At 39.8% G+C, this 15,037-nt stretch overlaps 1 protein-coding gene across 4 annotated transcripts; it reads right to left on the bottom strand.

Annotated features, from left to right (window-relative positions):
* Window positions 1-413: 413 nt before the first annotated feature.
* LOC122176101 (transmembrane protein 180-like) lies at window positions 414-15,001 on the bottom strand. 4 transcript variants are annotated; one of them, XM_042864379.1, is made up of 7 exons: window positions 14,906-14,999; window positions 12,332-12,511; window positions 10,901-11,635; window positions 8,590-8,744; window positions 7,056-7,139; window positions 5,997-6,140; window positions 414-1,785 (listed from the first exon to the last, which is right to left on the bottom strand). In XM_042864379.1, the coding sequence occupies exons 1-7, from the start codon at window positions 14,981-14,983 to the stop codon at window positions 1,656-1,658; spliced, it is 1,506 nt and encodes a 501-aa protein (XP_042720313.1). In that variant the 5' UTR covers window positions 14,984-14,999; the 3' UTR covers window positions 414-1,655. The 4 variants fall into 4 exon arrangements, with proteins under 4 accessions (XP_042720313.1, XP_042720314.1, XP_042720315.1 ...); XM_042864380.1 differs by lacking the exon at window positions 14,906-14,999 and adding an exon at window positions 14,128-14,544; XM_042864381.1 differs by lacking the exons at window positions 414-1,785; window positions 5,997-6,140 and adding an exon at window positions 6,156-6,631 and having other exon boundaries at window positions 14,906-15,001.
* Between the last annotated feature and the right edge of the window lie 36 nt (window positions 15,002-15,037).

The following is a 15,037-nucleotide window of genomic DNA, read 5'->3' as shown; positions in this document are numbered from 1 at the left end:
ACAATATCACTTTAAATCTGATAGACACCTTTACTTATCAATTTTCAATAAATATATTACTGTACTATTGTGTATTATTGTGTCATATTCTCTATTAAGATCAAAATTCTCAGAATTTATAAAGAAACTCCATGAAGTAATGAGATTAAAGCATCACACTTCCCATTCTCTGAAGTTATCAAAACACTTCCTATTCTATCTCATACATACTTACATTTCCATTATCATTATGAAGCTATTTTAAACACTGTTAAACTATCAAGAATAAATGGTGGCATTTTTCCAGCAGTAAGACTTCAAACTCAGATACTAGGAGCTAACAGGGAGAGAAAGCAGGCAAACCAGCTGTTAAAAGACACTGAGCTTTTGAATTTGATCATCCTTTACTTGATTCATGGCCAAAAACAATCATGTTGGTTTAGCAAAGGATAACAAAGTTTAATGAATGACAGAGAAATGGAGAACAAATTATGTCAATCATAAAATACTGTCAACTTCCTATCACTATTTCATATAGTAAGACTTCCACCTCAATTAAAGCTGGCTATTCACTTCTTTAGACTGATTATGGGTGTGATTAAATATGCTTTCTTTCTCCTGCCCTCATAGCAAGAGTATTAGGACAGCATGTGTGAAACAGAGATAGGATTCAATGTTCCTGAAATTGTATAAAAACCTTTATTCTAGAAAAATCACAGGATCAATTCAAAAACTTGCCTGAAGACATTTTTGTAAGGCTAAATCAGAAATTAACATCAACTGGATGAATCATTAATTCATTAAATTCAACGGTGAGCACAAACAAATTTGCCAATCTAAAACTACTAAGCAGGTAGAGTGTGACTTAATGTGTGTACTAGGATTTGAACCAACTAAGTGAACACTGCTCTATCCATATGTTCTTCTTTCCACAGTGACGTTTTGTATAAGCTAACAACGCTGCACCTCAAAACAATTTTCCCATTCAAAAAGCCAGGAACTACATCTACCTGCCACCAAGTGCAGACATTTTGAAAGCCAAGAGGAAGTATGGAGTCTTTTCCATAACACCTAATTGAATAACATTCTAATCTTTTTCTAATTTAGTTTGACAGAGATTTTTTATAGGACCTCTTCCTGTAGCAGCTGGCAGATTTGAGTCGATACTGGTCAGCAGGACACCAGCTCCATCTTTTTCTTCATCTCTCTGCCATCCCTGAGGGATGTCCCTCTGGGCTCTTATGGCCTAACCTCAGAGAGCTGACATTTTATCAGGTATGACAGAATTCATCCTCCACCTTTCAGTCAGGTTAAGAACATACATCCCTCAAATTCCAAGTGCTGAGTTGGGATTCCCTCACCTGATCTGCCATATCCGTTCTTCAAAGTAGGTAACAGTGACCAGTATGTATCAAAAATGACCTCAGTAGTAATTATGGACAAAGCACAATACATTTAAATAACTCAACTCAAAAACCCCTCTATATAGGCTCATCATTAAGGCTGAACGTGGATTGTTACATTCATTACAGAGAAGGGTGCAATATCATTGAAGTGGCTCAAACTGTATTTGGTCTGACAGTCCACTGAAGGCAATCTTGCTTTTTCACATTTAAAATATGCTAAGTCCTTTGTGGTGTGGTTCATCAGACGATTTAATGACCAACAGTTAAATATTAGTGTGCAGCTGCCATGTGACTATTCTGGATTGAAAAGGGAGTCCACGTCACGATCTGTACGACTGCAATGCAAAGTGGAACCAGACAGATCAAATAGAACATGGCGTCATGAAGACCTAAAAACAGGCTGGTGAAAAACATGAAAACACAGCTTTCAAGATGAAGAAGATAAACAATTGATTTCTACGGTCATTTCATAACAAACTATTTTAAATCATTTATCTTAAATATTCACATACACATTACTGTGAACAATCAATTCTAAATAGAGGAAATATCTCGGATATCAAATATATTTCCAGTATATTTTCTGATTCTACATACAGATATATATTTTATAGTGTTTACTTCTCTCATAATTGCTGAGAGGAAATGAGATAACTACTTTACTACACATCTGTGTTATTTAATACAGAAAATAATTTAAAGCAATGTGATTCAATCATAGAACAGAGCATCAGAAAAGGTTTAGTGACACTGAATGTTCTGGAAGAGAAAGAAAAACTGTAGTAGAAACAAATATTTTAATATGAAATATTTCACATCTGAACTACTAGCTATCTACATAGTATGTTACCACAGCTGCTGAATGCAAGGTGGGAGTTATGATTAATGCTCAGGTATGGTGTAATTGCTTGAAATAGAAAGATTAATTTCATCTCATTGTTTTGAAATAAATTTTCACAAGATAATGGAAGCCACTAACATAATACACAGATTCTCATTCATTTTCCTGAATAAATGGTATTTCTTGATCTAAATCTTAAGGAATAAAAGCATCATTAACTATGAATCAAAAAGGAGAATATGAGAGATAGATAACTTTTCTTGTGTTATCCAGTACGGTTTCTGACATCTTAAAGCACACATTCTGGCATTCATCTAGTAACTAGAATTATCTACTGACATTCTGTTCATTACCGAATTTTAATTTTTACTTAAATATCAGGAAAGTCAACTCAAGCTGAGAAACAGGACCCAAACTATCTTTCAGAAGATCAGTTCTTGTTATTTGCTTTTTTCTTAGCATTCAGGTATAAGGATTGGAGGCCCAGAACAGCTATGGACATGATGCAGAAAACCTTGAAATTTGTGAACAAAAGTCTTGTAAAATGGAGCAGGGTTTTGAATAAAATCTAAGAGTTTATCTAAATCATAAAAGAATGAACTCATCTCTTACTGTATTTAACAGAAGAATGCTCGCTATCTCCAACGTAACCCCAACACAGCCTAGATTTATTCCTCAGTACATACATGCCCACACCCACACTGATCACAATTTATCCCAAATCACGTCCATGCTAATGCTCTGTAAGGAAACAAAAACCACAGGCTCTCAGATGAACTACATGATCACTTGGGCAATCACATTTAAGAAATGCAAACTGTTAACTAGCAGGTCACTGGTCCACAGCAACAACAATTTACCACTTGGAAGTTGTTTACTGGCCTGAATTCAATTGCATTTTCCGCACAAATAAAGAAGGGCCGCCTCATGCACACCACCATCACAACTGCCAATGGTTACTGATACCAGCAGCGCTGGCCGGGATGCCTTAGACAAATTTCTTACCCATCTGAAGTTGAAGACAGAACTCAGACACAGTTAACAGCGTGGTGGGGTTTGCACTTTGCCTGTTCTACACCCTAAAGAGGACTGCAGTTTTAAACACTAAATTCTTCCATGTTTACACAAAACAAGGGACAAAAAAGAAAGAACATCTGCCAAATTACTGACTTTCACAAATGCAATCCTGATCTGGTTTCAGTGGAACAATACTGGTTCATGAAAATAATAACATCAATTGTGTTAAAACCTCAAGTTATGACAAATATCTAGAGAAAACAACGAATGGGAAAACTATTTCATTAAGGGGTTGAGATAAATCAAGAGCAGAGCTCATGTTTTGTCACAGTAATGAGTTGTACCAGTACCTAATGAAGTTTTCCATCTTCAGTCATTCTTTGCACATGCAGGAATAAAACACACAGTCTATCCCTAGGCTTCCCTCGGTCTGAACAGAAAGTGATGCAGTCCAGCAATTCAATACAAATGCATCAACAAAGTGCCGCTAAGAGCCCTTCACTGAAGGACAAGCTAAAAGCAGGTTTGTAGAAGTTAACTGCTGTTGCAGTAGCTCTCCAGAAGAGGGCGTTTTGAAACTACATATCTTTTCAATTGCATAACAAAACATAATAAGTAAAAAAATCAATCATAGGAGACAGGTAATATTTGATGTTACCATGATGAAGTAAAAGTACAAAACAAACAGGCAACAACAGCTACTCTGTCTACAAACTGTTCCTCAAACTTTAAGGATATCACATTAAAAAACAAAAGCAAAAATAATTCTGAAGCTGGCTTCCACTACAAAATGCTTAACTTATGTGGAGCTACAGCATCCCCTAAGAATGTGGCATAATACATTAATGTATAATGCATTCAAAATCACAGAACTGGGTTCCTCCTAAGGAAGAAGGCATTTCTGATATCTAAGGTACTGTCAGTGAGGCAGAACTGAATACTGGCACAGGTAAGTACAAAGGAGGCAATGCTGACGGTCAGCTGAAAGGTTTCAATACAGAGGAAGAGTAGAACAGACGAGGTCTCTGGAATGCTTGGATAAGTGAGCATATAACGACCAGCCCAGAAAGTCATATTTTGTAATATTTTCATTTATTCTTCCCCAGAGAGGTTACAGGATTTGTGAACTAGCTGGTAGAAAAGTCCAATTACTGAGATCAAACTGGGACAGACAAATTTGGAGTTCAGGGCTGATGTGCATGTATGCATTCATATATACAGAGAATGCATGCAGACTGCTTCTGCCTAAGAAATCGTTTTTGAGGGGATAGGTATGATGATAGACAGACAGCATATTTGTGGTGTTCCCTGAATCTCAGTTTTGTACCTTGCAATTAAATAAATCAATTTCAACATCACTCAATGGAAAATACAGATTTCAGAGAGTGAGCATTGAAAGTATTTTGACTCTGTGTTCAATAAATGTATTGTTCTTGTAGTCCAGACTCTACTTACTGGGCAAAAAATTAGAACACTGTGATTTTGAATCTATCCACTACGGCATCATTCCTCTGATTAAGTTGGATCAGATCTGCAGTTTTCATGCTTTAAATCTGAACTTCTCTGAACCTTCCAGATTAATATATTCAGCCCTCTCACAATCCAACATCCACTCAGTCACATCTTTTGCTCTTCTGCAAAAATCAGTAATCTAATTTGACATTATAATGAGATTCGTGTCCTCTTCACAACTTCTCTCTGGCTGGCTATCTACAGAATTGAAATCAAAGGAACTGTTCTCAGGCATAGTCTTAAACTTCAGCCTTCTTTATGTCAGGATGCTTTTCAGAAGACCACCTGTTGTCCTTTTATGCTGTACTTTCCTCCTCTTTTTTCATTTTGGAAAATTCCTCAAATATAAAACATTTTCCCAGCATTAGAGGACACAAAATCAGCCTCTTCTCCTTGAAGGCCTACCTCCACAGAAGTCTCTATACAATTGTCTGCTACGTATTTTTTAAACGTTGTACACAGAATTTAGAGAAGCTCTATAGTTCCTAGGATATCTGTGCTGTTCTTTCAAGCAAATCCCGATCAGGCTGATTTTTGCCTTTTAGTCCTGACTCCAGTTATTCTTTATGTTGTCACTTCTTCTTGTTGGTCATAAAAGCCTATGACCTTTTTAGTGTAAACCCTGATAATTTGTTTTTATAAAAGCCCATGCATTTATAATGTGTTAGCTAGCAACCACAGCTTTATGCTCCGCATTAAGGTCTCTAGGGAAAGCAATGAAATCATTAGCATTAGAATGGTAAGTAGTATTGAAGTCAAAATGATACTCCTTGATGCAAATTCCCTCCCTCCAGTGATTAAACTGCTTTCTCTCAAATAATAATAATAAAAAAATCTTAGCTGCAACCCTATTAAGATTATACATGTAAGGAAATAGACTTATGAGATAACAAAATACAGCAGCCAGGACTGCATCTATCTTAATAAGAAGTATTGGGTAATTTCTTTTTATTTTTCACAGAGAACCAAAAGTGGTTAAATATTGCAACGTATCCTTCCCCCCCCAAAAATTAGGTAGGTATCCTCAAATGTATTGCTTGATAGAAGGTTTATTCTTAAAAACAAACAAAACCAACAAACTAGAAAACATTTCTATTTCTACCTAACAACAAAAAATACCACACAGTAAACTGTTTTTGAAGTGCAGCTGGTGAAAACTAACAGCAGATTAATGTGTTTTTTATATGACAGGATTATTTCCATTTAGTTTCTCTGATTTAAGGCATCCCTTTTGAACTCACCTTGGATCAGGCTGAGCAACTTCATTATTCAAGCTCTCATAACCAAATTGATTCAGTATTGTAACCACAAGCATTGGAGCCAAGGACTGGGCAGGCTTGGTAAATAAAGCATTGGTACCAAAAACCATAGAGGAAAGCGGTGATCTAGACATTTCAGAAAGTAAAAATACACATCACAGCAGTGATACTTTAAATCCTGTTAATATGCAAACGCTAGCTTCGTCTTTCATACACTGCTGCTGTATTTCATACATTTCATGCACTGGCCAGCTATCATAACGAAATCTCATTTTCTGTGGAAACAGAAGGTAAAAAACCTCTGGGCTCCATACATCTTGGCCCCAGTTCTGAAATGACTTGCACTCAAGTTCAGCTGTTGGCTCTGAAACAAAGCTAACCTGAACAGTGCATGGAAAATTAGTTACACTTTAAGAATACGCTTGAGAGCCCAAGAAAGGAAGTGCACCAGTTCTCACCTTTGAGGGTGAAGTCCTTTAATACCCTTTCACTGAGATTGAATCTGCACTAATACAATCATTGATGGAACCAGCAGGAAGTTATTTGCACTCTGATATAAATCCCAGAGATCTATCAGTTGTCGTATGCAAGGCCTCTGCAGGTTTTATCTTGGATTTCTTTTCAGAGAGATAACAGCAGCCACTTAGACTTTGAAATTTGCACCTTGAGCAGCACAGGTTAAACTTTCTAAACTCTTTTCAGTGTCAGAAAGGTGACAATGGATGCACTGGATTACAAAATAATTCAATTTAAGTTGATATGAATAAACACACAAAAAAAAAAACCATGAAGAACTTGGAGTATACAGCAGTGCAATTAAAACTAGAAATGGCCTAATAAATTGTTCAAGTTACTCTGCTGAAATAACTGCAGGAAACTTCATTCAAGTTCCCTATTTGTGCTATGCTGTTCTCACAGGATGCACTTCTGTGACAAGCACCCAATCACTTACTGCCTCTACTCTGACATACTCCAATTTACTGAAGAGTAGCATGGCAAACACACAGCATCTTTCAAGAAAAACAGTGAAGACTGACATACCTTCGCTTGTGCTTGATTAAATCTGCATCAACAATATCTGCCAAAGGCAAATTGAACAAACTAAACGAAGCTTGTACAATTACCCTAAAGGAAGACAAAACATTTTAAAAAAATACATTTTCATAATAAAAAATGGTAATTGATGCCTAATCCAACATGCAGGCACAGACACCCAACCACACTCACAGTCCTCAAACACACAAAGCTGACACTAAAACTCGGCAATGTGTCTTGAAACAAACTGAAAGCACTGTTAGATCTGCTCTTAATTGTGAATTAGAAATCGATAGGCATACTTAAAAGGGGTTTTTTTCACCCCTTTTTTTTTTTCCTGGACACTGATGAAAAAAGTCATAAATACTTGCTTGATGTTATCACCAACCATTATTTAAAATGACATGAAGAAAAGAAACGCTAAAGAAGAAAGAAAAACTGCAAATTTCCTGTTGAAGTCTGAACAACTGGAGAGGACTGGAAAGATCAGATGTAAGACAAACTTCAAAGTAGAATGAGAACAGTAAAAAAAAAACTTATATGTATTCCTACACACATTCACATTTTGCATACATATATATGTATGTATGTTCACACATACACAAATCTGATCTTAGTAAAACTGCTGAACTGAAACTGTATTCAAATAATAGAATTTCTTCATTTCATTACATTTTGGCTGTGATTAGCTTGCACTTACAAGAGGCTATGAACAATTAGCACTTTAAACAGCCTTTAGGTACCTTATAAGATTTTCCTGGGGAAATCCAAATATATCTTCATCATTTAAAGTACGCAGGCAATGAAATGCAATTTATTGGCCACACAGCTCAGTGTTACAGTAGCCCATGAAATACTGAAAATGAGAATGAAAACGGGGAAAAAAAAAGGGTAGGAAAGAACATGTAGAAATGCAGCAGTGTAACAGGAAACACAGAGAGAAAAATGAACTGATGTATACAAGCAGGTCTTTTTTAATTAAATTTTTGCATATGTAATAATGTACTTCCTCAATGCAACTTCTATTTCTTGGTATCATACTTCCCCGCTATCACTGAAAATGCAACTTAGCACTGGTTATCTAATGGATACTTGACTCATTGCTACTTGTTCTGCAGTGCAACCCACAAAGGTTCATTCAGTACCAAATGAGGTCTGAGGCTCTCCAGCAAACTGTCTGAAGAGTTTCTCTACTGAGATCTCTGTCTCTGTGGTTGAAAAGTGGTTCTGCTTCTCTTGAATCTGAATTTGTCTCATGTTAAAACAGAGATATAGCTGGAGGGATTTGGCTGCAAACCTGAGTTACTTTTCATGGGTTTGGGTTTTTTGTGTTGCTTTGTTTTTTCTTTGGTTGGATTTTAAGAAGAAATTAAAAGCTGAAGTGAAAGCTGAGAGAAGTTTTCAGTTTCCTGACAGATGAAACAGACCAGAAAGAAAAAAAAAAAAGCAGTGTCAAAATCTTTATGCTACAGAAACAGGTGTCCACTCTGTTGAAATTATTTAACTGGTATGTATGAAAAAAAGAAGGGTACTTACTTACATGTTTGTTGTGAGATAAAATGCCAAGAGATAGTAATGTCCTGGTCCTAGAACAAACATGACAGCAGCAGCTACTCCTTCAAAGTAAAAGGAAAACAAGATGATTCTGTAGTAACCAAACTTCTTCAACGAAGCATGACTGAGAAGAACAAGGCACTGAAAAGAAATACAAATATATGAGGCAAAGACACAGCACAGTGTTTCAGCATTAGGAGACCTGTCAAGGACAGAAAGACACAAATAAACATATCATACTACATATCAAACGAGAAGGAAAAAAGCTCCCTAAAAAGAACAAACCAAATAAAAACATAAGAATTGAACAAAGAGAAATATCTAGTGGATCATTCTCTGTGAGCTTTACCAGGTATGAATGGTCCTGCCACTCCAGCTAGGTAAGAACTGTCACATCCCCAGGAAAGTACTGCTCCTCACATTGCTAACTATTATTGAATGCCCTCATTAACAGAGAGGGAAAACAAATCTGGGAAGTTGGTATAGTAAGAAGATCTGATTGTAAGAAACTAAACCTACCATTCCCCTGCTGTTCTCTGGTGTTTGCAGAATTGTGCTTACATGATGCATTCTAAGATGTTAAGTGTGTTATTGTAAGAAACACAATCTTCTCTCTGTAACTGAGAATGGCCCTGTCCCGGGAAGCACCATTTAGAAATCCCTTACTACCTGCACATTTCTAAAACAGCATGTTTCTATGAAAAACAGTAACTTAGTAATGCTTTACATTTAGATTTGTTTCAGCAACAGGCTGACCCTGAAAGGCAGGTTGTACTCTTTGCACCCGCTGCTACAAGGAACCTAAGACAGAAGCTGCAGCCCATCCCAGCACAGACCTCTGGAGCAGTCTGTAAGAAGGTGCTTTGTTTTACACGGGCTGGGTGCTCTGCCAGTAAGTGAAGCTCAGGACATTGCCACCAGAGAATTCTCTTATTATATCTTGAACTCAAAGGGACAAAACCTGAGAGAAATAAGGTCACAGCACATGCTACGGTTCAGTGACCGTTGAGACAAAGCGTCTGGGGAGCAGAGAGAAATGCATCTTCTGAAAGATTGTTTGCTTCACACTGTCACAGTGATTTCAGCAACTGATGACTGCTATATCTTGAGTGCATTTCATCTTTCCTTACTTCTGAGGTTTCTGATTTACTTTCAAAGTTCGTACTTGTTTGAGCAAAAAAAAAAACACAACCAAAACACTCTAAAACCTGTGGCAAAGATTACAGTTGGGATGATTAATATTCACTTTATAGAACAGAAAAGGTATGCATAAGATCCTGAGAGAAAAAAGTCAGGGACTCTGCGTTACACGTGCAACAGCCAAAAAGGTAACTGAAATAGAACTGTGAATTGCAATTGCTCCTTCTCCTAAGTTCTCCCTACAGAAAAGCATTACAACTTAAAGAACATTCATTTTCAGAAATTCCCAGTGCCATCGGTACCTGTGCTGCAAGTCTACATTCTCAGCTTTTGGGAAACCCAGCAGTAAACACAAGGAAAGTTTTAAAAATCCACTGCAAGATATTAGAAGGGAAGAAACAACAAATTTTTTTATTCGCTGCAGACAAAAGTGTTTGCACTCTGTGGGACACATTTTTGCTGTTTTCTTTTGCTCACACATTATGACTGGTTTGGGTTCTCCTTTCTTTTACCTTTAATTCCTCCTACTCCCATCCCTGCTGGAGTCATGAAACCATCTTTCCCCATACCCAGTGTACACAGCTGACAAAGACAGCAAACAGAAAACAAATGGGAATGTATTATCCCCCAAAAGCAGCGAGTTTTGTTTTGTTCCTGTGACTGAGATACATATTTCAGTAGTGCCGTTAGTAACTTTTCCAGTGCCTTCTGCAGTTTGTTTTAAAAACTTACCAAGGAAGAGATCATTCTTTCATTGTATATTGCAAATCAAAATCAAAGAGAAAAGTACTCCAAATTCTACATTTTTGCTTACAGAAACTTTTTCTCGGCCACGTTTTTCTTCAGTTACACTTAGGTGTTATGAATCCTGTAGGACTTGCTGCACGCTCATATTTCACCTTCCTGTAAAATGATTTTCTATTGGCCTGCCTGCTTGTCCCTTCTCACTAACCCAGCCTTCCACCTGGTTAGACTGTACCCATGGGCATTTTCTTTTAGAGCGTTGGTGAACTGGATTTGCTTCTCAGTATGGCCAATCGTTCATGTAGGGTACAGCATTTTTTCAACAAGCAGTGTAAACAGATACCTTAACCTAACGAGGACAGACAAAACACCACATTCTTGTATTCTGAAATTCAAAACGTGATCCTGCCTACCTGAGGACAAATGAAGCCTGCTCCATACATGATGCTTCTTACAGAAGAAGAAAGGACATCCTGAGGAATGAGATTATCCGCAAAGATCATCATAAAATTGTTGCAGAAGGCTAAGTGGAAAACTTGGAAGAAGTTCATAGTAACAAAAAATAAAAAGTTTTTCTCTGTCATAATCTGTTTGGTTAATGAGATCACCGAGGACCAGGAGAGAGCTCTGTCACCATTTCCTCGATCAGCATTCTCAGCAAGAACTCCTCTCTGCTCATACTGACTGGTACTGTATTTGCCTGTGTAATACATACAAGCTGTTGCTAACGCTGCAATCAAAACAGCGAAAGCCTGAAAATAAGCAAAATTTTCCATATTATCTGATATCAGGCCACAAAAGAGAACGCTTGTTGACCCGATCAATGTTGCTACTTGGTTGTATTTTATAAGCTGAAGCCTGCTTTCATGTCTTGTTGAAATTTCTGCAAAGAGCGCGCACTGTGCGAGCAGCACAAAGGTGAGCAAACCATCAAAAGCACACAACGCGACAATGAGGTGCAGCCCACTCAGCCAGTCACCTTCTTCATAATGTCTCCAAGGAAACCAAGGAAGCAAAAAGGCTAACGCGTATAACGGAGCTCCGTACAGAATTGAAAACTGGCGTCTGGAGCAGCATGGCAACTGGGAGTTGTCTTGAATATAGCCAAAAAGTGGATCATTAATGGCGTTCCATATCATAAATACAACCTGGGACAAACAGAACACAACTTAGCAGTGTGAGTTTTCTGCAGAGGTTATACAGGCAAGAAGTAATAAACACCATATCTACTTAAAGAATCTCTACTTGAAGAATAAAAGAAAGAACAAAAGCAGACTTGGGACCAAATTATCAAAAGTATTTAAAGGTTTACAGTGATTATGAAATAGAATAAAAAAAGAAAGCGTAAGTAGGCAGTGCCCAATGCCTGGTGAACCCCCATGGCTACAACCTCACTCCTCTGACAGCTCCCACCTTGCACACTCATTGCAAGTGATGCAGAACATGAGCCAGCTCGTTGCCTGCTGGAATTTACAGCAGGAGCTGCACACCCAGCTAAGGACTTGCAGAACTGGGGCAGTATTTAAGTACTTGAACAATCCATAAATGTACCTCTGCAGCTGAGATGCAAGATTAGTTTAAAAGATTACTTCAAGTTAATCTTCCCAGCAATCAAAGTTTGAGATTTTTGTCTGCAGATTGTAAACAGTGTTTCATTTGTACATATTCTTGCATATGCAATATCAAAACTTAACAGGAAGTACTGCATAACCATTTGCTTTGCATTCAAAAGGAATTAATAAGTAAAAAAATGCCACCACAAAACAAACCAAAAAACTTCACCTTTGTTACAATATCACAGATGCAAACACACCATGAAAACCAACATATCCATCATACAATACCTGTGCTTGATGAAATGCTACTTCTGAAATTCTGTATCGGTTTAGGAAAAGCTTGACGTAGTAGAAATTAAAGATACTGTTCATCATTCCAGCACCCAACGTGGTCATGGAATACGCCAGAGCATTGGGGTGGATTTCCAAAGCCAACTTCATCTTCCCAACTGCGTGAGCCTCTTCTTCCTCAAGGTACAGGAAAGAATTACAATAGTTGGTTAAATAATTTTCCAAAGTCAAAGGATGTGGGAGATTCATATCAGAGGTGTGGAAATGGATTCTAGCATCAAGATCTCCACATCCTCACTTCCTCTGAGCACAAAACCACACAGGTGCAGAATATCAATTCAGCGACATTTCTAAACCTCATCAGCTAAAAGTCAACAGAACAGGTAGACCAAATTTTAAGAGAATAATTTCTGCGCACATAAAAATTAGCGTTTGCAAAGACCAATTCTGGTGCAGAGGTCAAAGTAATTGCACACACTTTACATCTTGCCAGCTATGTAGTTTTAAAGCTACGAAGCTCTGTGCAGGAATGAAGTGAGTCAGCCCACAGCCCTACACGTTCCATTGCTGTGAATGTCCAAATGCAGCAAACACTAGGAAGCATTCCTTTCAAAACAAAGTTTTGGGTTTGTACTTTTAAATGCTAATACTTAACGAACATGGAAGCAATACTTACACCTAATAAACAAATCAGACATGAACAGAAACCATGGAGCTATCCAAGCACTTTTTAACAGTCTAAACATTTTCATACTAGAGGAGACAGCATGTAAACAAAATCCAGAAAGTGACTCATGCAGAGCATTACAGCATTAAAGTATGTCCAAATAACAGAGATTCTTTAATGCAGAGCTCTGTGATAAATCAAACAGAGCTTCAGCCAACAGCTCTCTGAGTTGCTGACTTCTTCCACGTGTCTCCAGCAAGTAACTGAAGTATGAGTGCTGCAAAGCACCCTGTGGAGACAGCCAGCTCCAGGGAACCCCCACCTTCTAAAGCAAATATTCCCTTTATGTTCTTGACCAGATTAGATTCCAGAATCCCAATACAGAAATATTTCTCTTGAGTTGCTTTTTCTAACCAAGGCTTTATCCATCTGAACATCTCTTTGAGAGGAGCTATTTGCCATTCCTTTGGAGGCACACATCTCAGCCTTAATACCTGCTAACTGCAGAGCTGCACAACCTGCTGCCAGCTGTGCACCCCTTCCTCCTCCGCACCACGTTAACAATTTTATCCAACATGCAATTTTCAAACAGCCATCCAAAGGTCTTTTATTTGTAAAAACGTGACTCAATTTTCAGATAACTGAGTGTGACTGTCATGCTTGTCATCATATTCATTTTTCACAGAATTTTCCATTTCCAGGTGATTGATTCCAGGCTTTGCACCTCTGTAGCAAGTTTGGTTTCATAAACCGAACTGAGAAACCTACGTTATTGAAAAGATGCCCATGTGAAATGTTTATGCTTAAAAAGAGGGATATCAAAAACTGTGAAAGGTGATTATCGATAAGAATAGTGTGCTTTTTAAAACTGTGTATCCACATCTTCCCAAAGTCATTCCCAAATCATTAAGTGTACTTAATGATGTCGGTGTGAGACCTCGGGGCTTTTGGAAAACCACAGTCCAGCTGTAACCCTGTAGGTTTTCAGTGGAGAACTGCGGGCCCCGACCTCAGATTCCAAGAGCACTGAGATAAACGCTCAGCATTAACATTCTCAAGTCGTATTTGACTCAGTTCCTTCCTACGCACAAATAAGAAACTGCTCCCGTCGCTCCTAAAAACTTACAAGCATCTTTCTTCTACAACAGCCTCCTAACAATGCGCCGACCCGCCTCCAGCGCCATGACTCAGTGCAGCACAGGATCTGACTCGGCTCCTGCCCTAACGCTACATCTGCTCCCGCGCCTCGCGTGTGAATCGCCTCGGTGAGAAGCCGAGGTTCCACGCTTCCCTTCCCCAGAGACGTGTTCTTTAATTGTACAACAATGAAACACGCGTGAGCCTCCCGCACAGCCCTGAGTCACAGAGCGCACCGGCCGCACCGCCTCTCGTAGCAGCGCCTCACCGCAGCGCAGCGCTGAGGGCAGAGCAAAGAACCGGCGCTTTTCGAGTCCTCAGGGGAAGCCCTGAGGGGAAGCACCGCTGAAAGGAAACCCCGCGGAGGGCAGACGCACGCAGAGCTCCCAGGGCTCCCGAACCTGCGGGTATCCCAGCCCCGGGCACGCCGCGCTGCCGCCCTCTCAGAGCCGCCCGGCGCTGAGGGGCGAGGCTCTCCGCCTTGCGGAGGCGCACAGCGAGCGGCAGACGGACCCGCGGGGACGGCGCCCTCCGCTCCGCACCCCGGCGCAGAACCTTCCCCGGGCGGGAAGGCGGGGAGGGGCTGACCGCGTGGAGAGCGGGGCCCAGGCACCGCCTCACAGGGCACCGCGGGGACACCCAGCACTCCCGGGCGCGCCGCCACCTCTGCCACACCGGAACCCCCCCACGGCGGCCGCTCCCCGCCGCGAACGCCGCGAACGCCTCGAGCCCTGCCGCCACCGCCCCTTCCGCGGGCACCGACCGACCTCCTCCGCCCGGAGGCTGCGCAGCGGGACGCTGGGGGAGGGCCGGCTGGCTAGGGCCAACCCCTCCTTCTCTTTCATTGGCCGCCTGCCGTGACTCCGCTTCCTGGTTGGCCGGCGCTCCTTTCGATCTAC

The sequence above is a fragment of the Lagopus leucura genome, unplaced genomic scaffold, assembly GCF_019238085.1.
Source record: "Lagopus leucura isolate 7727_CA_CO unplaced genomic scaffold, USGS_WTPT01 Super-Scaffold_760, whole genome shotgun sequence".
Lineage (NCBI taxonomy): Eukaryota > Metazoa > Chordata > Aves > Galliformes > Phasianidae > Lagopus > Lagopus leucura.
Note: the sequence above shows the minus strand (reverse complement) of the source record. Positions and strands in the feature narration are given on the sequence as shown.